Raw genomic sequence first — 23657 nt, forward strand, 5'->3', positions numbered from 1 at the left:
AGTCTAGCTTGAAGCTAAGTGTTATTTTTAGTTTGAATAGTTAACTCAATGTCAATTTGAGATGATTATTTCTTAGCCTGATTAGATAAATATTGCTGCGATTAGGCTAGTGATAAAGGCGTATGAAATTGTAGTTTTTATATAATGAAGATATGTCTTGCTTTTATAAATATTAGAAGTCATTGTTATGATTAATGGGATTAGTGTAAGTAGAGGAATTAGTATTGAGGAGGCAAATAGATTCATTATTTTTATTTGGAGTAGCAACAGTTTTTTGGTTCCAAAGACCAATGGATAACTCCTATCCTTTAAAAGTTTGAAAAAGCCATACAGTTATATATGGAGGCATGAATTAGCAGTTCTTGCATACTTTTTGGTAAATAAGAATTTTTAGTTTCTATTATTAATTCACAATCTTATGTTTTCATTAAACTATATTTACAGTACAAAGTTCCCAAAACAACTTTGGGGTTGGTGCATAGGAGTGGAGGGGGCAGCAAGCGTATTTTTATGAGGGTATTTTCTTGTATGAAGGATGATTTAATGTTAATGTGATGTGTGTGTTTTTCTCATTGTGTCATAATTAGTATGTAGAGGAAATATAGGGTGGTAATAACAATGTTAGCTCCTATAAAAATGATAAAAATATTAGACCATGAGAATGTTGATGTTATCTACGAATAATTCTCCAATTAATTGTTGAGGGTAAAGCTAATAGTCATCATACTGCTATCAGTGGAAGAATTGTTTGTAGGCTGCTAGCTAAAATTATAGTTTAGCTATGAGTTTGTTCATAATTTGAGTTTGCTTGGCAGAATAGTATTGAGGATGTAAGGCCGTGTGTGATTATCAGGGCTGTGGTTCCTGTGTAGCTTCAAGGTGTTTGAATAAAGATAGCTCCAATTACTAGTGCTACATGGCCGATGGGAGAGTGATGCGATGAGTGATTTTTAAGTCAGTGTGGTGTAGACAGATAGAAGTGGTTATAGTTAGGCTCCTAAGGATAGTATTTGGAAGAGGTATGCTATAAAGTTAGGGGGTTAGCATTATTGTTACTCACGGCATACCATAGCCCCCTAGTGGAAGTAATAACAGCTGCAAGAACTACAGATGGGGCCCAATGACGGGGGCTTCTACAGGTGCTTTTGGTGGTCATCAATGGAGGCTGCAGAGAGGCATTTTTACTATAAATGCTATTATGCGTGGTAGTCATAGAAAAACATTAGATCAAGAAGTAGGCAGAGGTTGAATCCAGATTTTCCTATACAGTTTTGAATATAGATTAGTGCAATGAGGAGTGGAAGTGATCCCACTTGTTGTAAAACAGGAAGTAAAGTCGTTCTGTTTGACTTCCTCAGCGAGTGGTAAGGCACTAGTGTCGCTTCAAATAGAATGTAAAATAGGATGTTCTGTGGCAGTAAATGTTATAATTAGTAATATTGGCATATCCTGGAATTGTCAGAAATGCAGAATCTTAGGCCTCGCCCCAGAACCTGCATTTAACAAAATTACCAGATGATTCCTATACACATTAAAATTTGAGTAGCACTCTAAAACAGCTCCCAACATGTGGTCCACTGACTAGAACTGTTTTCTTGTCCAAGATAAGTACAGAAATTGAGAGTAAGCAATTTATAAACTTTTATAGCAGTTGGGCAGACTAATTTTAGGTCTTTTGAATCTAATTTTCAAAATGGAGCTTGTATTTTATAGGCCTCTATTCTGTTTCACTTTTCTAGTAATTAATTTTTATTGTATTTTACAAAAGTACCAGTTCCTTATGGACTGGAATGTTTGTAAAGAAGTCCTTCATGTTAGTTTGAGAAGTGCTGCTTAGTTAACTTTTTTGTTTCAACACTCTTCATCTCATAGTAGATTCTCAACAAATGTTAGTGAATAACTGCTTAATGAAATATAACATTTTTTGGCCTATATTTGAATTTCTGACAGCAAAATGTTCTTCATCATTACCTGGTTCAAGAGATAAGAAGAACCCCATCTATGTAGCCCCAACTATGAACAGTCCAGTTAAGCGCCCAGAAAGAACCTTGAAAGAGAAGAAACTTTTCAAGCTGACAGGAGATACTTTGGGTAAGGAGATAATGGTAGCATGTTGGCACTGCAGCACGTTTCCCAGCAAGGAGAGTGGGAGTGAGAATAAAATGGAAAATATAGACCGGGGAAAGGCATGTTAAGATAGTCAACTGTAAAATTCTGGATTCCAGTAAACAAGGTGGTGTGGTAAATGGAAAGATTCCTGAACTTGGAGTCTTGAGCTCTGTGTGCTTGAATAAGTCACTTTCTCTACCTACGAAATCTAACAACAAAACGATCTATTAGGTCAGTGCAAAAGTAATTGCAGTTTTTGCAGTTATTTTTAACCTTTTAAAACACAATTACTTTTGCACCAACCTAATACATACTTGACAGGGTGGAGGAAAAATGAATGTGCTTTGAAAAATGGCTATCCTATCAGTACAAAGTAACTGATTCAGCACAGCTAGTGTTCGGATTCCCAGAACCAAACAAGACAAATTCTGTTTTGAACATGCCTTCCCTTCTGGTGAGCACTGGTAGAGGGGGAATAAGAGGGGGAAAGGAGCAAGGAGGGAGGGTTTGGGGGGCATTTAGTTCTAAGAACTAAAATACACAATTTTAGTGTGGGGTTTTAAGTAAAATTTCTAATTAGTGGCAGAATAATTCTGGGAAGGAATATATACAGAAGGTGCCAAAAAATGTATACATATTTTAAGAAAGGAAAATACTACATTAAAATTGTAATACTTAATATATACTGATAACAAAAGATAAATACAAGTCATGTGTATACATCTTTGGCACCCCCAGTAAAATATACCAGGGGTGCGATACAAGTGGACACTTTGGTCAGTGTTGCTCAAGCAGTAATTTGCCGTAAATTGTAAGTGTCTGGACGCTGATGGTAACCACTTTGAGTACCTCTTGTAATAGCAGAAGTCAAATGTGATTGTATTCATCTTTTAGTATAGATATATATTGAGTATTACAATTTTAATAGTTTTTTCCTTTCCTAAAATGTGCATACATTTTTTTGGTACCCTCTGTATATTGATTAGCACTAAGAGCCAAAGGCTTTGGCTTATCTGTTTACAATTATTAGGTAGAACCATATGAAACTGCCAATTTTTGACTGTTTTTGACCTATAAAAGTCTATGTAGGTTCAGGAAAACTGAAGAAAAGTTGTAGAGGCTTTCTAAGCTAAAGGCTCAATGGTTATTTTTTCCTCTTCTACATAGTACAATCGTCTTCCTCATCCTGTTGATGACTACAGTCTACTCTGCACAGAACTCCAGTAGATTTTATCTCCATCAAGCTCTCCAGAAGAGCTTTTCTCCACCGTTTTTCAGAGATCAAATTTCTTAAGCATTTCTACCCCTGGGCCAGTCACACCTTCCTTCCTAACCTGTACGGACATTACAGAGGTAAGTACACAGTCGTGGGCCCAGCTGGGGCATAGTGAATTTTCCAAATACCCCTACCATGACACATTAGAACACTGGAGAAAGATAGCTGACTTTTTCAGTATGGCTGCACCTCTATGGGCCCCCCAAGGATCCACTCCTTAGACCTAAGCAGGCTCAGGTTTATGTCACTTCAATCAAGGGTGATCAGGCCCAAGAGGCCGATTCCCACTGGTGAGTCTCACAAGAGACTGATAAACAAGAATGAGAATTTATTCACTTAAAACATGAAGAGTAACGGGAGTGATTCTTGGGACTTTGCCTCCTTATGAAGGAGGGAACCACATGTAGTGAGCACAGAACCAGGAAAAGTGTGACCAGAAAGATCTCCACACCAGATCATATTTTGATATATTGCCTGATGTGCAGTCTTTTCTAAGTCTGTGACGTGTCTGTAACTTTTATGTGGTTATCCAGTCCAGTTTCACAAATACGTATTGAACATCTCGTATGCTGGGAACTGTCCTAGAAGTGAATGATAAAAAGAGGACATAATATGGTTTGTATCCTCAAAGAACCTCACCACCCAGAGGAGCTGGTATGCTTTGCCCTGGGCAGTGTTAGAGAAATGCTAAAAAAAAAAATCTCTTTTCCTGAGGAACACTTCTTGTTGAATATTTTTCACCAGTTACCAACACTTTGTCATATTATTACTTTATATCTTATTAAGTAAGCTGTATTCTGGAAATATGTTGCATTCATTTATCTCAGGATTGGTGGCTTCCTTTTGGGATTTGGAAAATTTCCTAGGTTCCTGAAAGAAATCCAAAAGACATGTTCATCTCAGCAAACATTTAGTTTTTTCTGAAAGGTGTACGAGGTGCAGTTAGGAGAGTTTTTACAGGTGGCAACTCCTGTTCATTGCATGTTCTTTGTAGTTTGGTTTTAGATGACAACAGTTCTAGGTTCAGGGCACATTCCATTCCAGTCTGTAACTGTCTATGCTGAAGAAAATACTAACTAGATAAAAAGTAAACTGACCTGTGGGGGGCTAAAGGCAGTGCCGTCATGAGAGGCATAGCTCTCTTCTTGGACTCATTGGTTCTGCAGTTCAGTGTCATGGTCCAAAGGCACAGACCCAGAAGCCAGACTGCTGGGTGCATGCACATTCTTGCTCTCCACTTACCAGCAGTGTGTTCTTGGGTAAATTCCTCAAACTTCTGCGCCTTAGTTTCCCCTTCTACACAGTGGGGCTAATCTTAGGATCTACCCTATAAGATTAATATGAAGATCAGAAGCTTAGTAGATCTAAGTGTTTAGAACAGTGTATTAGCGCATAGTATTCACTGGATAAGTGTTAGCTATTATTATTAACTGTGGCAACTGGAGCGTAGGCTAATCTGCTAGAACCACAAAGGTCCATGAGTTACCTGGACATATAAAAACAACAGCATTCTGTACTTGTAGATAAAGAAGTAGAACTAAGTAAACATGGGTAAAGCACAGTCAAAATTGGCACTAAAATGGTTATCTCTTCATCTCCGAAAACTCTTTACTTTCAGAATTGCTGTAGCCAGTCATATTAGTCCAGTTACTTTCAGGAACGTTGAAGCCCAAGCCGTTCACGGCAGATAATCTGTATCTTGTAAATACATAACTGTCCTAAATAGCATGGTCCAGTGTTTAATCACATTTAGGGAAACGTCTTTTTCTTTGTAGGATTGAATTTAAATTTCTCTTGCAGTAATTGAAGCTTGATTTTTCTCTTTTGACTTTCTTCTGAGATGGAAAACAACTGATCAAAATTTAGAATAGTTGTATATATTTTTCATCTAGGAAATACAAAGTGAGACCATATTTGAAGGTTGTCACTTCTTACCTTTCTCTTTTATCTTCTGCAGAACTCTGTCCTTGAATAACTACTGCAAACCTCTTCCTACCAAATTCTCTAACATATCATTCTTTCATATTAAAATATTTGTTAATAATTAAACCATGAATATGGAGAAAATTCAATGTACAACTATATTGTGCAACTCTCCTTTGTTCCATGATCCCCCTTTTCTATTTCCAAGAGGCAACTACATGCCCAATTTATTATATATTCTTTCAGAGGTAATCTATATTTGCAAATATATTTAAGGATAAATGGTAGCATACTGTAAACATTGTCATGCATTTTGCTGTTTTCCCTTAATAATTTACCTGGAAATTGTTCCAGTATATAAAAGCTATCCCTATTATGTTTTATTCATTTACTATATAGTATTCCATTGTATGGATGTACCATAATTTATATAACCAGCTTCTAATTGATAAACATTTGATAGTTTCCAATATTTTATTGTTAGCAATATTACCATTAATACCATTTTACATATGTATTTCACATGTGTATAAATATATCTGTAAGATAAATATCTTGAAAAGATTTGCTAAAAATGTATATACATTTTTAATTTAGAAAGATCATTGCCAAATTGTTCTTAGTTGTACCAGTTACATTCCCATGAGCAATGTATACGTCTCCAACAGCCCCATGAAAATTGGTATTTTCAAACAATACACAGCTTTGAAATCTACAAAAGGCTTTGCAACTGCACTCATGAGAAAATGTAAGTTAAAACTAAAATAAGGTACTATTTTTCACCTCCCACATGGGCAAAACTTGCCTCTGTTCTTGCCCTTCTTCATTCCATCCTCCCCATGTTATTTTGTTTAAAACATAAATCTGTGTTTCTCCCTTGTTCAAAATGTCCCAGTGGATTCCATCACATTTAAAATCCCAAACCCTTTCCAAAGCTTACAAGGGCCTGTGCAGTGTGGCCCCCAGCAACGTCTGTTACTTCACCTCCTAACCCTCTCACCCTCATTCACTCTGCTTCCGCTACGCAAGCTTCTGTGCTCTCCCCAGATACGCCAAGTGTGTTGTCGCCTGGCAGGCTTAGAACTTGCTGTTGCCCTGATTGATATCCGCGTTTATTACTTTCTCTTATAAGCCACCCCCTCAGAGAAACTTTCTCTAATCACCCTTCCTCCTAAATGAAAAGTGCTGCTCCCTCCCCACAAAACTCTCTCTCTACCCCTTCATCCTACTTGACTTTTCTTCACATCACTAGCAGTACCTGAATACTGTCTGAGTATTGCCTGTCTCTCTCCCTCCTCAGATGTGAGCTCTCTGTGGACAGGGCGGGGCTCTCTCTCGTCCACTGCTGTGTCCCGGCACCTGTTAATAGAACAGGACCTGCTATATGTGAGCGCTCAGTACGTACTGATTGAAAGACTGAATGAGTATCATTCCATCATCTTTGCCCAACTGTCATTGGGCTGCTTGGTTTTGTTTGCTTATTTTGATGTGTTAAGAGGTTATTTAGTTGTAGATATAGATTTAGATATTTATATAGATACAAACTAACAAATTAATTTAGGGAAGTGCTATCTTTATGATGTTCTTTTCCTTTCTGGGAATATGGTATGCTTTTCTATTCTCATCTCATCCTTAGTAATATTCAAAATTGCACTTCATGTAATTCTTGCACATCTCGTTAGGTTTAGTTTACCTTTTGTGTTGCTGTTGTAAATGAGATCTTTTATTTCTCTATACCTCCTAAGTAAATTTTGCTTGGATATATGAAGACTATTGATTTCTTTATATCTAGCACCCAGCCACTTTGCTGAATTATCTTTTTGTAAGTAATAATTTTTAGGTTGATTCTTTTTCTCCCAGACTTCTTGAGGTATAATTGTCAAAAACTGCGTATATTTAAGGTACAATATGATGTTTTGGTATACAAATATATTGTGAAATTATTACCACAATCGAGCTAATTAACATTTCCATCTCACATAGTTACCTGTTTTGTTTTGTTTTTGGTGTGGAAAGTTATAGGGCTGTTGCAGGATCTTCAGTCAGAGTGTTTGGTGAGCTTGCCTCCAGGGGCTCCTGGACCATGGCTGAGAGGGACTAGAGCTGGGTCACGGGGCTGACGTCCGCACGCCTATTATCTGAGGCACGAGTGACTCCTCCTGGGTCCCTTGGCTATCGTGCTGGTGGCAGGACCAAGGTCAGATGGCACTGGAACTAAGTCCACAAGATGACAGAGCTATTTCTAGGTCTGTAGCCTGGCCCACAATTGGTGAGTCAGCCAACTGTGTGGGACCACCCTTCTCAAAACGGACTTGTTGGTCTTGGACTCCACGGGAGTTTCATAATTGCCTCCTTAAATCCCAAAGCTCCCACAAAGGCACGTTTGTCTGGATGGCTGCCAAATTATTGTTGAGGAGATACAAGTAGAAATCTCATATCCCACCATCTTGCTGATGTTTCATTTGATTCTCATGATCTATCTAGATCATTATCTACAAATTATCATTTTACTTCCTTTTTTTTACTTGTAAATCCTTTTTTTAAAAATCTGTTTGCATTTGCTAGAAACTCCTAAAGTGTTTTTAAAGACAGTGGTCAAAGTGTTCATTTTTTGTTACTAACTTAATGAGGCAGTTTTTACAGTGGCTCCTTGTACTCTTTCATTAGGATTTATTACTGACGGGAACACCTTTCTTTTGGGCAACGTTCTCCTTCGTCAGATTCGCACTCCTGGTGCCAAAGTCTTTCCAATTGGAATGTTTCCCCAAGAACAAGTGAAGACATCGCACCAAGACCTGGAGGATACAGAGAACTACGGGGTTAACTGGCAGCCCCTTGACGCAAACAGCACAAAAGCAGACAGCATTTGGCATTATCAGAATCAGGAGACACTGGGTGGCTATCCCATCCAAGGGGAATTTGCAACTTACTCAGGAGGAGGATATGTTGTCAGACTTGGAAGAAACTCCACTACTGCGATCAGGTGAGGAAGCCTGAGCCCTAGACAAAAGGGGCAAGATGTCTGCTTCTGTCCATTCTAGGACGAGAAGGAATTAGTGACCCGTTTGAGGAGTTTTAACAGCCACCATGCTACTAAACTGTGAAACCTGCTGACTTTTATACTGTTAAGGAAACGTCTTTTAGTTGAACAATTTCCTTATTCAACCTCAAACTACCAGGTATGTTTAGTTTGCCAGTTCTCATTCCTTTTCTCATCTGGAAAAACATCAATTTCAATTCTAGCTGCAGTTAAACTCAGGTAACAAGCTTAGGCAAACTGTACTTATCAAATACAAAACACTGCCCCTCACGGACCACCATCAATCCAAAATTCAAATGCCAAAATTAAAATGCCAGAGACTTATGGTTTTGTATATGAATCCTGAGAGTCTTTGTCATTATGTATGAAAAAGTCTAAATCAAAATTATCTCTTCATTTAAGTTTATAGCAAGAAATTAATCAAAAACAATGCCAACCAAATGCCATTTCCACCCCTTAACACCTCTCAAAACTGAATAGCTGTTAGTAAAGAGTAGCTTAACACTTCAAATAGAGTAGTTGACCCAGCAGATAAAACTAATTCCTCCTCAGACCTTCATTGCCAAATATACGTTCTTGAACATTTAACCTTGGTGTGATTACTACTGTGAGATTTTGATTTTTATAGCCTTCTAAATTTATATTCATGTTAACACTAGTGAAAGACTGGACATTAGTAACCATATGAAATATTGTACAGGCGAACCAGACTGGGAAATGCAGCTACTCAAGTGGTGTAAGTAATACTGGAAAGGCCAGGGCATTTTCCTGCTTTGCAGGATTGAGTGGGCAAAGTAGCAGCGCTGTCCTTCTGTTTTCCCAGAGTCCTGCAACATCTGGAACAGAGCCACTGGCTAGACCGTTTCACCAGAAGCCTCTTTGTGGAATTTGTGGTCTTCAATGCTAATGTGAACCTGTTCTGTGTAGTGACCCTGATTTTGGAATCCAGCAGTGTGGGTATGACAGCCTCTTCTCTCCTCTCTGTGACTTGGGTATCTCAGAGTCCCAGTTTCTTATACCATTACAAGACATTTTATTTTTTTAAAGATTTTATTGGGGCAGGGGAACAGGACTTTATTGGGGTACAGTGTGTACTTCCAGGACTTTTTCCAAGTCAAGTTGTTGTCCTTTCGATCTTAGTTGGGAGGGCGCAACTCAGCTCCAGGTCCAGTGGTGGTTGTTAGTTGCAGGGGGCGCAGCCCACCATCCCTTGTGGGAGTTGAACTGGCAACCTTGTGGTTGAGAGCCGTGTTCCAACCAACTGAGCTATCGGGCCACCCGGGAGCTGAGCGGCATCTCACTGATGTCATTCTAGTTGCGGAGGGCGCAGCTCGCTGGCCCATGTGGGAATTGGAACTGGCAGCCCCGTTGCCCAGAGCTCGGGCTCTAACCAACTGAGCCACCCAGCCGCCCAACAAGACGTTTTAATTAAAGTTACTACACATAATTTTAAAGGTCAAATAGTTCAATGCAAAAACTAGCAGTCCTCATTCCCCACCTCATTCCTGCTCCCCAGAGACTGCTACTGTAAGTTTTTAAACTGGTTCTTTCGGAATTTAAAAATTAACGTGCTTATTTTATGAATCTTCGGTTTTAGATAGTATTTTTTATGATGACGAGGATTTTCTTATACCCACACATACTCCTAACATACACATACATACACACCTTTCTGTTTCCTCATTCTCCCAAATATAGTAAAATAATCTATGATTAATATTGAGTATTTCCATTGTTGTGATAATATTTTTCAAAGATGAGCCATGTAACATACTATAATTTCCTTTCTTTTACAACTGTTTTCCCTAGAGTTTATTACTTATTTTTAATTTGCTTGGTTTTGCATGCATTCTATCATTAATTCATCACCACACTCTTCCTAGAAGTAAACATCTCAATCTGGGGTGGTGGATGGCTCAGCTGGTTAGAGCACAAGCTCTGAACAGCAGGGTTGCCGGTTCAGTTCCCACTTGGGCCAGTGAGCTGTGCACTCCCCACAACTAGATAGAAGGACGACTTGGAGCTGATGAGCCTTGGAGAAATACACTGTTCCCCAATATTCCCCAATAAAAAATTAGAAAAAAAAATCTCATTCTGTTCAAAAGTATCACCACATAACCTATGATTTGATCTTAAGAGACACCCTTTCTAGGGGCCTCCATCCTTTCAGCACAGTCTGGATTGGTTATTCTCTAGGCCGGCTCTAGAGCTTTTATCCTGGATTCTCCCTTCACTGTCATCCTAAGGATCATCTTTATCCCTTTCCTCTCTGTTGGATCCCATTTCTCCTAGATCCTATGTCTTCCTCTCTTGGTTTACTTTCTGTCTTTGCTGGAGCGCATCCTACAGTAACTTCCTGAAAGGATGCAAGGGAAATAAATTTTTTGAAGCCTTACATGTCCAAAAACAATTGTTTTCTGCTATCACATTTGATTGCTTATTTGACTGGGTACAACTTTACAGAATTTTGAAAAGTATAGCTCCCTTGCCTTTTAGTTTCTCATACTACTTGCTGTTAAGCAGTACGATGAGGCCCCTGCTCCCAAAAGGTTTCAGAATTGTCTTTGTCCCCAGGGTTATGAAAGGACCTGACCTCATGGTGAGTCCTTTAATCTGGAAACGTGTCCTTAAGTTCTGAGAATATTTCTTGCGTTTTTCTTTGTAAACTTCTCTATTTTCTCTGTTCTCTTTTTCTGATATTCCTGGAATTTTGAGGTAGGAACTCTTGGACTGATCCTCTGATTAGTTTTTGCTTTTATTTTCCATCTTTTCCTTCTACTTTATGAGATTACTTCAAGTTCTAAACAATTTGAATTTTTCATTTTTATAATTTCCAAAAATTGTGTTCTCATTTCTTTTTCAGTCTCCTGTTCTTTTGTGGAATCAATATTCTCTCAACTCTCTGAAGATACGGAAGATGCCCAAAAAAATGTATCCACATGACTTGTATTCACCTTTGTTTTGGTATATATTACAATTTTAATAGCTTTTTCCTTTCTTAAAATGTGTATAAATTTTTTTGGCATCCTCTGTATTATAGGTTCATTTTATTTTTATTAGCTCCTTCACTTCCTCTAATTCCTCTGAGCTTTTTAATTTTTATTTTCTATTTTCTTTTGCTCTCCAGTTTTCAATTTAGAGGTTTAAGTATCTGGCTGTTCTTTCATATTTAAGAGACAGGCAGTTTAAAAAAAAAGAAAAAAAAGCAAGTGGTTAGAAGCTCAGCTGGTTCTAGTCTTTTCTCTTGGGCAGTCAGTTTTCAGAGAGGGACTCTCCAAACTCCTGCCTTGAGGATATAAGCCTGTTAAGACTTCTCAGAGCCAGTTGAGAAAAGGGGACGGGGAAGGACCTCATCGTGATGCAGTATGTAGACTTTCTCTTAATTCCCTTTTCCAGTAAACTTGCAGATATCCAGTGAGTTCAGATTCTCTAGTTCAACGTCACTAGGAAATATAAACCTCTAGTCTTGGGGTCATGAAGGGGCAGGATGTGTAGCAAATACCTAGTTGTGACGGAGATAGGAGATCTGGGATCTATTGCTTACGTTTAAACTTGCAATTCTATTTTCAGTTCCACTTGATCCTCTACCTTCAGAGGTACCTGAAGCCTCCAATTCCTCAGCCTTTCCTGGGTTTTGTAGTAATTGGCTTGCTTCTAGGTTTCCTGCACTGCTTAGGTTTCAGCTTTCTTGAATCTGGTCAATGTCATTCACCTATTTTCCGACTTCCAACAGTTTATAACTCTCATTTGCCCTCCTCTTCATCTTTGTTTTTATCCCTTCTTTGTCATTGTAGTGGCATTTGGTGAGGGACTGGAAGGAAACTGGTACATTCAATTCCCCTACCTTTAATAGGAAGTCTGTCCTAATCCTACTTCCTTTCTCATTTCTTCTCTCCCCAGAATTTGCCCACAAGTGTCCTTCCATTTACCACCAGATGTTACTTCTAATCAGGAATTTTTTTTCTTCCCAGATCCACACAGAGGAGACCACTGCTCTTACACTTCTAAATGGAGTGTGAAGCCTTCCTGAGAGTCTTCCTACGGTTTTTATTGTTAACTACCAAAAAACTAGGGGTAAAATAAACATGGGGAAAAGTCCTAGTCTTGAGAGATACCTATGTGAAGCAGGAATTCCTTTGTTCTTAAAATGTACTTTTTACTATGAGGGGTGCTCCCTAGTTCTAATGTTTTGGGGCTTTATGTAAAATTATATTCACAAGACCTTTCATGTGTTTATAAAACATCAATCTGTCTTTCCAGGTGGAGTCTGAAGCTTTTTAGTCTATCTATATAAACATCTGAGTATTCATGGGATACTAATAGTGCTTTATACATGCAAAATAAATCTGAAATGGTTAATGGTTAATTACTGAAAATGTGTTTTAAATATCTTTAAACAAAAGTGCCACGCTGACATTTAATTCCATTCCCCACCAGTTTTTCCATTGCAGCCATCAGTTCTGTTTAAAATCATGTTGCAACAGCACAACAGGTCAATTTACCTCTGCAGTTATTGTAACTTGGTAAGAGTAACACCTGTGATAGCTGTTAAGTCACTGACACTGCACTGCCCTCGAGGTGGGATCAAGTACAATCTTCTCCCTCTACTGACTCTAGTGCAATTGGTACATTTCTCATACATGAATGTGCTCACTTACTATTCATGATATCTTTAGAGGAAATACTAAGTTTAGAACCTCAGAAACATTTGAAACTGATGATACAGGAATAATTGAGGTTATTTCAAAGACTTTGAAGTGAAAAGGGCTACTCTTGACTATAAATGTTCTTTGTTATTCTCAGGTGCTCTCTTTGCCTCCGTAAGACTGGACACTTTAACTTCCTTTCAGACATCAAAGGACTTTGCTTGGTCTGTCATCTCACAAGTTCTCTATTATTTACTGGTCTGTTACTATGGCTTCATACAGGTGAGTTGAAAATATTAGATGTAAGACTCTCAAGATTGCCAAGATATTATTTAGGGAGCTCCACAATGAGCTATTACTAGAATGATGACTACAATTTTGATTCTTTCCAGAAGCTTGACTTCAGTTAAAGGCTGACTGGTTTTCCACAGAGTAGCTCTTTGAATTTTCAAGAGTTAAAGAATTAAGTCTGTAGAAAGAGTATTTTTTGTACAATTGTATTACCCTAATATAAGGTAACATCAAGAGATTGAAAGTATGATGAACAGAGCAAGTACTCAAAAATACAGATGACTGGCACCCAAAAGAGAATGTATCTTAAGTCAAATACAATGTTTTATCTTCAGGCTTGATAACGAATTTAGAAGTTTCTTAAGTTTAAGCAAGAATAAAAAAAAACATGACTGTACCCATGAAAGTTGTATTAGAGAAGGCCACCTTTTCTCTAAGTAGCAGCTCTGAATGACTGCAGAGCAGAACCAAGACCATAACCGGTTGTGTCCAAGTTGGATTTAACAAGTCCCCAGCTGAGTGCTCTGCCAGTGTTCCTAACATTTCATTAGGGAGAGACCTGGATAATCTTCCAGGGAAGCAGTAGTGACGGTGGTGTCTGTTTAGGGTCACCGGCTGAAACAGCAGAGGTGGAGTTTCTTCATGAGGAAAAAGAACGTTCTGGACATGAGCATAATTCTTATTAGCTTTGTCATTTTGGGGCTTGACATGAAGCTTATTTCTCTACATAAGAAAAACATGGCACAATACCACTATGACCGTGACAGGTAAGAGGGAGCCAAGGATCACAGGACGTTGCTCCTCGATGTCCAGAGTTTCCTGATTACAACCAAGTATTCTTTCAAACTCCCCCTCCTGCTCCACTGCTCTCCCAGAGCTATATTTTTGTATAATACCAGAGTTAAACACAGAGCTCGGACTAATGTCCACGTTAGAGAAAACAATTAACTAGAAGCCATCTATTACTGCTAATTACGTTGAAAAGCTCTTCTGCCTTTCACATAGCAAGGGCCGCAAATTAATCATTATTTTGCACGCTGCCCAAGGAATAAAGCCTAAGGCATGACAAATGATCATCCTTTAAATAAAACCACAACACATAGTATATCCTTTAAAGCCAGTGTGGTCGCTTTCTGGATGGAGACATTCATCCATACTGAGACATTCTGGTGTCCCTTTGCGCACCTTCTCTGGTCTTTCTCATGGGGAGAGCACATATTGTCACCTGGTGCTTTTCTAACCTTTCGGTGGTCGAGTCTGGGCCACTGATCTGTACAGGACTGAGGCCGTGTCCCAGGAAGGCCTTACAGAGGGTTGTTTATGCAGGGGCAGTGGGTCTGTGCAGTTTGAATGATGTTGGCAGCTGCGGTCCAGCCTGCTGCTGTGTGGCACTGCCCAGGTCTTAGACAATAAAAGAGCTGTGATCAAGTGCCAGCTTGCTCACATATATGGGGGTCTTCAACATAAAATTATGAATGCATCTCTCACATAATAAAACCTAATTGGTTTTAAAAAAACACCCCAATTGGTAAGTAACACCCCTCACCTCTAGTTTAATCATCTGTCTACTCTCAGCTGTTAAACCTATTAGAGGATCAATTACCTACTGCCAGAGAACAATACAGGATCAGGGTTAGAGAAAACAGACTAGCGTAATTGCATGTCTCATTGTGTTAACTCATCTCCTTTTGAGAGGAGAGATTTAACTCAAAGCAGAGCAAGAGAGAAGGCTTGGTTTGATTTCTAGGATGAATTTGAAGTCAAGAAATCAGCTAGAGGTCACATTTCAAGGTTTCTTCAGCTCCCAACTAAATACGTGGTTTTTTTGTATATCCTCTCATATCCACAAGTATAGAAGGCCACACGGGATGGCACAGTTCTTACATCAAGCGTTTGCGCTAATAGGACTCAAAGAACAGCTGCACTTCAGCAGTGCGAACCCTAGAGAAACTGACATTACAGGAGATGACGATGAAATACACTTCATGTTGCCTAACTGTCAGCCTGCCTTGGTACAGGTTCATCAACTTCTATGAGGCAATAAAAGTGAACTCAGCTGTCATTCACCTCATGGGCTTCCTGGTTCTGTTGGCAACTGTGCAGCTATGGAACCTGCTGCATCATAACCCCAGGCTGCAGATCATCCACAGAACACTCAGCAAAGCCTGGGACGAGGTGGTGAGCTTCTTGCTGGTCATCCTGATCCTGCTGACAGGCTATGCTATTGCTGTAAGCCTCCATTCATGGTGTCTTTTCCTAAGTGCTGTGATCTTGGAATCCCGTTGCTTCCCTTACAGAAAGGGTCACTATATGGAAAATCATCAGTTCAAGTTGGCAATGAGTTTTGGAGAAAAGATAGTGGAGTAAGAAAGCTGGTTTTAGTTGTAGTTGCATAGTTAATTAGTAGTATGACTTAAACTCAGCTGTTTGTCTCTTCTCTAAAATGGGGAGAAAATTTAGCTCATAAGTAAGAATGTGAAGGTCAAATAGATTTATATAAAAATTATGTAATTACAAAGGAATTTTTTGTATTTTTTAGGCATAGTAACTGGAAGGCCACTAAGGAATTTCTTATATTTCCATTCCTTTGGTTCTGTTGGCTTCATCAAGCACCTCAAGACAGAAAGAACTGCAGTCGCCTCCACTACTCTCTACCCCCTTTGACTGGTCTTTCTCCTCCTTTTCAGTTTAACCTGCTGTTTGGATGGAGCATCTATGACTATAGAACTTTTTTCAGCTCAGCGGTGGCTTTTGTTGGTTTCCTGATAGGAATCTCGAATCACAAAGAGGTGAATCCCTCCATCCTGTTTTCTCTATTTGGTTTACTACATCTAACAAGGGTAAAATTGTTTATAAAAGCAGCATACTTGAAAAGGGAAATTTAGATCCTTTGCCATTCTGGTTTATGACACTACCTCTGCATACAGCTTTTGAGTGGCTATTACTCAAAAACCTGTCCCTTCCTAAGTACATAGTCCCGCCTCCCTCACTCCTTGTAGCCTTAATCTTATTGCCAAGGACACTGGGCTTGAATTTGGGATCTCGTACCTGGCCAGATTAACGTGGGGTTGCTGCTCCTTTCTTAATGGCCCTTTGAAATATACAATGAAAATGACACACACACACACACACACAAAAATTAGGTACAATTCCAGGAAGAACTGTGATATTTGTTTTATAGTTAATACTCATTTCAGAGAGCCTATTATTTTCCCCCAGTATCTACCAACACAAATCCCTTTCTATTCAACATAAAAAATAAAAGTAGGAAATCCAGATGAGGATTTGGGTCCCAAATACATAAAGATTTTATCTGGGAAGAAAAACTTGCAGTTCAAATTAGTGAAACTGGCAAGATTTTCATCAAGGCTTATTTCAAACGTTAGTAATTAAAATGGGTAAATTAACAGTTTCTAATGTGGAAAGTTACCACCTTCGTAAGATAACTGCTATTTTGGGTGGACTATTTTGTTGTGGTTCTAGTCCCAATCACTAGGGAGGAAGCCCTCACCCCTTGAACACTTTATATAGATAGTAAAGCTCTTGTTAAAAAGTAACAATCAAAATAATTAACTTTTGCTAACTTTCTGAGATTTTTTTAAAAACTTTTCTGCTCTAATCATACAATGTAAAGGGGAAATGGAGTATACTTATTGGGAAAAGTCTTATATGACAAACTCAGAGATTGCCCAAACTTCATATAATTAAGCACTTTTAATTAAGTGGATGATAGGCTGGTACTAGGAAATGTTTTGTCATATCAGAGCCTTCCATCACAGTGGTATTATAAGTATTCATGATCTAAGTTTTTGGGTTTTTTGGGTTTTTTTAAACAGTGCTCTAGTAGCAACAATGAATGAGCCAATACCAAGGGAAAAATAAACACCTAAATTAATAAGATTGTTATGGAAATCATTCGAGTAAGCCCTAAATTTTAGAAAGCTCTCTTTAACCTGAAAAGTAAAGAATGGCAAAACTCAGTACTTATACTTTTCAAGATAATGAAGGGAAAAAAACATATAAATTACAAGCTAGTTTTCTTTAGCTAACCTGTTAGATATTGGAAAGCTCCTTTGTTTAGAGTAAAAGTTTCTTAGACTGGTAGACACACTTTTCATTATCATTTCTGGTCTTTATTTTAATATGCTCTTGCTACTCATTGAAGCTTCCACGTTTTGGATGTATTTTCCAGAACTGGCAAAACTCACATGAGCTTTGAATTATTTTAATTTTGCATAAATTTTGAATAAAACCTGTTTTATTCTTGTGAAAGCCCTGAAGGCACAATTATTTTTACACCCTTTAGTGTTAGTCATTCTTGCTCTTCTGTTCACTCAAAAGTATTCTTTTTAATAGTTTTGCTTTTCTCCCCAGTTTCCACCAGATGTGTTTTCTTGTGTGAATATATCCCAAACATTAGCATATAACTTACATTTTTAAAGTAGAAATTAAACTGTCAGTGTTTACCCTTAGAGTGTTTTGTCTTTCCAGATTATTGCTTTAGACCCAATCCTGGGCTCCCTTCTGATCCTCACCAGTGTCATCTTGATGGTACTTGTGATCATTAACCTGTTTGTTTCTGCCATTCTAATGTCCTTTGGTAAAGAAAGAAAGTCCCTTAAGGTAGGTAACTCTGTGGCTCGGCTCTCTGAAAGAGCGTTCATACAAAAACTTTCAAGAGCCGAAATGGCATAAAAGTAAAGAATTACCATTATTTATATGGGAAACTTTTTGAGCATTCTCAGACCCAAAAAATAACCCACCAGGTAACACATCCAATCAAAAATAACACTAACATATAGTAAAAGCTGGAATGATATCATATACAGCTTATATAAAGTGGAAACAATGTATGTACAGTGTCATTTCACACACCAGTGCACACTGCCTCTGTAACAGCTCACTGAAACTGCAAACACTGAACACTATTTTCACTTCTCGCCTTTTCATGAAAGCGAAAGTCCTCCTCAGATCTCTTTCGGTTCGCGACAACAGGTACTAACATAGATCTTTCCTAAAAGTGAAGTGGCATAAAGAACTTCCGAAAAGCAGCGGATACCTGTATAAATGTTTATGCCACTGGCAGATCTCAACTGTAGCTGCTTCAGACTGATGCAGTGCACAAAACCAGCACATTCCTTTTATGAGTCTCCACAGCTCTGCCAACTATTTTCCTAGGAAACCCAGCTTAGTAAGACTGCATTACATTCTACCCACTGTCCTATAAATAGCTGGCCTTCAACTATTACATAGCAGAAACACTCCAATGCCTGACAGTCATTAAAAGGAAACAGTATCTTTACTACTTATATTGACTTTTTTTCTATCTGGTCTTTTCCGCCAACATTAGCAACAATTTCAATTTCCTTGCTTTTCTCCTTTTGTCTTCCAATAGACAGAAGCTTCACTGGTAGATATACTGCTACAGAGGCTCTCGAATTTATTAGGAGTCCAGCGGCACCAGAACACATGTGAGTCAACAGCTGTGACAGCAATGGGCATTGACATTAGTTTTAAAAGATGAACTATCTTTACCATTACTTCAAAGCTAATACTTACCTTTGCATGGCATAGTTTAGAAAATTATAGGTGTTTATGATACACTTGAATCTTTTAAGTCAATGAGGAATCAAAATCCCCTTGGCTGAAAATTTTTATGTTTATGGATCTTGGCACTGTCAGGAAAGGGTTACTGCTGCAAGAGTGACTGACAGCCCATGAGTAGGCTCTGCTGCCAAAGCAGCAAGGCACAGAACGCTCACAATGTTCCAGGATGGTTGTGGGAAGTAGGAAGGAGTCAAACGTGAACTCACGGCAGCGTATTAAAAATAAACACACAAGCATGAGATGTGGCTGATGAGGAGTGTTTCTAACACTGCTCCCAGCTAACTTAATTAGGTTCTGGACCCAAGTCAGGAGCCTCTGCAAAGCCGAAGAAGAGTAACCAAGCAAACTCACAGATGCTCTCTAGGCTTAAATCCAGACATTGAAATGGACTCCTTACTGCTGCAGGCGTCCGCATGACCCAGAGCCTAAGGTAAGGGCTGACGTGTGCCCAACATGAGTCACTTGCTTACGTACCGCATCACTTGGCCAAACCAGTGGGAAAAGCTGGGCACAGAATTTTTAACTTTATTATCAGCTACTGAGTTATGTCTGAGATACAAACCAATCAAAAACATTAAAGAAAAGTTGCTTGAAACAAGTATGTACAGATCCATTACACAGAAGCCAAAGTCATTATCTTCCGATCCCAAAGCCATCCCTGTGGGAAAGGATGGCCTTACCTAGAGGGCAAAGGAACACATAAGTTACAACAGGAAGAGTCTTGTCCATCCAGGAAAGCAGCGAACTACAGCCACCTGGGCACCAAAATGTATGAAATCAGTTTTTAAAGGTTCTCTTAATCGTAAAGTTTTCAAATGAAAACAGGGACCCCTCTTCTCTTGTAGGCTTTCCAACTCACTATTCAAGAGACTTGAATACTTCTATTAAGGCAACTGGAAGCCCACCTTAGCCTTGAATGGTGACTTCTGCCCAATTTGTGACCTGTCCGTCAGTAATGCAATCCAACAGAACATGCTATGGGAAAAACAGGAATTGATACATTGCTGCCCTCTGGTAAAAGGAAAACACAGCACTCAAATAAAGCAAAAGGCCACAGAGGGCTCCCTGAGAATCCAGCAGAACTAAAAGAGGCCTTCAACTTTCCAAAAAAACTTGCAACTGGATCCAGGTAGAATAGTGCCCTACAGCAAGGAGTAGTGTATATGCCAATGAGAGGACCCAGCTTCCAAGAACTGTTACAATGGCTTCCTGAGTCATTTACTCTCTCTCCCATTCATATTAGAGTGAGAAAACATACACCTTGGCCTTGATCCTCACTCACCGCAATCCCTCTATACAGAGAGGTTTATTTCTATGTCTAGAACCATAGCACAGGGTGGAGATACTTCATGAAGTACTCTGTTCCATTGTCCAGCCATCTTTGGCAGCTCTTCCCACAATGCTTTTTACCTTCTCACTCCCCTGTGGAGGGATGGTGAGACAGGCATCACACTGACAGGAAACGGACAAGCACAGTTTACAGGAGCCAGCTGCTCCGGCCTCAGTGTCTCCAGTCGTTCGTCTCTTAGAAGCAATAAAGAACTGGAAAGCAGCAGAATTTGGTAGAGCAGGAAGAAAGCCTAGAGGAAGAGTGTGCTTGGTGATGGTTAAGAGATGAAACAGAATTTCATGGAGATTCTTCGTTAGGAGAAACTGCTCAGTATTAGCTCCCAAATTGGCCTAAGTTTTCTTTTTCAACTCTTCAAATCTCCGGGAAAGGTCATCAAAGTCAATGTCCTCAGAGGCTGAGGTACTGGCACCAGCAGATGCAGTTGGTAGTGTATCTGGCACAGATGGTAACTCCGGTAGTACAAAGTTGTCATAGGTATCCACAGGTCTGGAAGGGGGCTTTGCAGAGGCTTCTGGCTTGGGTCCAGGACCTAATTAAATTAGGGCAAGGAGCACAGTGTTACAAATGCCAGAGAAGTGGCTCAGATCCTCAAAGCCCACAATCCCCTTTGGCAGAAACAATCAAACCATAGGAGAAAACACTAGTTTAAAAATATACTGGGAGTGCCAAAAAAATATACACAAGTGGACACTTTGGTCAACGTTTCTCAAGCAGTAGTTTGCCATAATCAGAAGAGTCTGGATGCTGATGGGAACCACTTTTGAGCACCTCTTGTAATTGCAGACGTCAAACGTGACTTGTATTCATCTTTTGTTATCAGTATATACTGAGTATTACAATTTTAAGTTTTTTTCCTTTCTTAAAATGTGTATACATGTTTCTGGCACTCTCTGTATATATTTAATTCTAAAGGTAAATACACAGAGCATTCATTTAAATAAACTATTCCTTTTCACAAGTGTCTGCTCCCATAACAATGTCCAAGGAATGGTAACAGAATTCTATTGGATGAGCTACTGTAAAAAGCTTAAAAGAAAAAAAAGTATAAGGAATGTTAATGTAAATCTTATTTGGTGATAGGATCTGAATGTATTTCTAGTCTTCTGTTTTGTATTTTACAAGTTAAAATCACCCCCCTCTCTACCTACTGTATGTTTCCATTTATATCTAAGTTCCAGAACAGGCAAACAAACTAATAATTTTAAAAAACAAGAATAGTACTTGCCTCTGGGGTTGAGTTGCGTGGAAAGGGACATAAGCGAACTTTTCTGGGGTGATGGAAATGTTAAGGTGGTGGTTACATATTACCTGTGTGTGCGCGCGCACGCGCAGAGCACACATAACAAATCATCAAATATATACTTCTCTGTTTTTTTTTAAATTATACCTCACGGGCGGCCGGGTGGCACAGGTGCGTGGAGAGCTGTGCTCCTAACACTGAGGTTGCCGGTTCGATTCCCATATGGGTCAGTGAGCTGCGCCCTCTACAGCTAGATTGGAGCTGAGTGGCCACGAGCTACTGTGAACTGCCGGCCACCAACTGGCTCAGCTGGGTAGAGAGCAAGCCTCAAAATACCAACATGGGCCAGTGAGCTGTGTCCTCCACAACTAGACTGAGAACAATGGCTTGACTTGTAGGGAGTGGAATTATACCTCAATAAAACAACTATCCTAATTTTAAAAAATATGCCCCCTCTTGAGTTTCTGGAGTGTGGATGGCTATGTGCGCCTGTCTGCTTTGTGAAACATCACTGAGCTATTATTCACTTATAATTTGTACTTCACCCCCTTTTTAATGCCCCCGCTTTTTAAAAATTTCTAGGCACAATGGAAGTTGAAGCAGCAAGAACATAAAGACCTTGAGAGTAACCGAAAACTAGAAATTAAAAAAACGAGTGAAAAAGAATGATACCACTAACAGAACCAGGAACCTTGGGAGATCCTTTGGGACCAGGAAAGATCTTTTCCTTTTGGAAGAGGGAAATCCTGAGTTGTTTTTGCCATACTGCATTTGGTGAGGCAGGGCATGTGGGCTGAATGCCACGGACAGGAAAACAATCTCTGAGGAGGAATAGTAATGCAAAAACTGCAAAGGGCTCAGCACTGAGCCTTGAGGATTTCTGACTCACACTCACCAATAATCTGTGCAGAAGAGACATTCTTATCAGCATTAATGTCATCAACCTGAAACACAAAAATTGTTACCAGAGGAGAATGTAATGGCATCACTGGAGAAAAGTACCAATCTGGTATGAGACCCTGTGTTTTCCAAAAAGCTAAGCTGCTCAGCAAAACCACCAGAACCTGCTCCAAAGGAACTGCCCCACCACCCCTATATTCCATCTTGATCTTCCAACCAGATGGATACCATGTTGAACTCAACCGCCAAGCAGAGAAAAAGAAAACTCTTACCACACCTTAACACCTCTTTAATCTGATACCTTCACCTTCCAGGCAGAGAAAACACTAAACCACTGTACTCATCTCCAAGAACCAAGTCCTCAAATACTGAAAATCTTCTACCCCATTCCCAGAAACATTTGTGGGCAATGCTTCAATACGTGCAAGACCGAAACATAAAACCTCAGGCCCAACGTAAAATCCAAAGGGAAGACTACTTAAGCAAGCTCAGGAACAGGGAATCTTCCTAGATGAGTCATTTCCATAGCAAACACCACACCAGTTTGTTTTGTCAGTAATGCATCATATGGAAACAGGTCTCTTAAGGCACATACTGAGGCTGGCAGAAAACAAGCCGCTACAACCACCTACAGGTTCAATGTATCATTACCATATTAGGTATTTATAGCAAGTTTTAACTATAAGACTACAATGTAAAATTAATGCTACAGGCTGAAATTTACTAACTGGACACTTGTTGTAAAACAAAAATTTGGTTCCTATTCCTTTACACAGTACTCAGAATTTATAAAACTGATTATTTTAATTACTATGATATTCTACCACCAGGACTGTACCAGCTCCAAGTGATTCTCTGCACAGACTGGTTAAGTGCCCTGCTAGTACTTGCTAAGAGATCTGGAGCCCCCCTCCTGATTCCTTGCTGAATTGCAGACAAAGCATTGCCACCAATGATGCTACCACCACCACACTCCATTTCCAAGGTAACGCTGAAGCAACACAAGAATCCAAAGCAAGAGCAATGCCAGTACTAGGAGTTAATCAAAACTTTGCCTTCCCTGTGGCCATTATTTTGCTCTCTTTCTTCATGGGATTCACTTTCTTGCTGCTTATAAAAGAGGCTCAGGCACTTACAGATTCATACGATGGGGGAGTTGCTGGGATCTGAGGTGGATGAATGTTGGGAAAGGCCTGATAAGTCCCCATTGGCAATCCATTGAAATCCGACTGAAAGAGGAGAAAGGCAACATCAGAGATACTGCCCCCAACTTG

General features: G+C 39.3%; 2 protein-coding genes across 5 annotated transcripts in view; one reads left to right on the plus strand and one right to left on the minus strand.

The window, feature by feature from the left end:
- PKD1L3 (polycystin 1 like 3, transient receptor potential channel interacting) overlaps window positions 1–20514 on the plus strand; it is a 66043-nt gene extending 45529 nt beyond the window's left edge. Inside the window, 13 exon segments of the mRNA XM_033129221.1 lie at window positions 1951–2091; window positions 2346–2352; window positions 3277–3373; window positions 3375–3462; window positions 7976–8291; window positions 9172–9305; window positions 13152–13276; window positions 13892–14052; window positions 15304–15514; window positions 15973–16074; window positions 17777–17908; window positions 18681–18756; window positions 19184–20514. Coding sequence (XP_032985112.1) covers window positions 1951–2091; window positions 2346–2352; window positions 3277–3373; window positions 3375–3462; window positions 7976–8291; window positions 9172–9305; window positions 13152–13276; window positions 13892–14052; window positions 15304–15514; window positions 15973–16074; window positions 17777–17908; window positions 18681–18756; window positions 19184–19434 — 1841 coding nt within the window. The 3' untranslated portion in view covers window positions 19435–20514.
- IST1 (IST1 factor associated with ESCRT-III) overlaps window positions 19402–23657 on the minus strand; it is a 31751-nt gene continuing 27495 nt past the window's right edge. The window contains exons 8-10 of one of the 4 annotated variants that reach the window (XM_033129082.1): window positions 23520–23612; window positions 22379–22385; window positions 19402–20772 (exon numbers count right to left, since the gene is read on the minus strand). In XM_033129082.1, the coding sequence (XP_032984973.1) occupies window positions 20573–20772; window positions 22379–22385; window positions 23520–23612 (300 nt within the window). In that variant the 3' untranslated portion in view covers window positions 19402–20572. Of the gene's footprint in view, window positions 20773–22378; window positions 22428–23519; window positions 23613–23657 lie in introns of all 4 variants that reach the window. The other 3 variants (XM_033129085.1, XM_033129081.1, XM_033129083.1) reach the window with 3 other exon arrangements.

This window comes from Rhinolophus ferrumequinum, chromosome 15 (genome assembly GCF_004115265.2).
Source record: "Rhinolophus ferrumequinum isolate MPI-CBG mRhiFer1 chromosome 15, mRhiFer1_v1.p, whole genome shotgun sequence".
Taxonomy (NCBI): Eukaryota; Metazoa; Chordata; class Mammalia; order Chiroptera; family Rhinolophidae; genus Rhinolophus; species Rhinolophus ferrumequinum.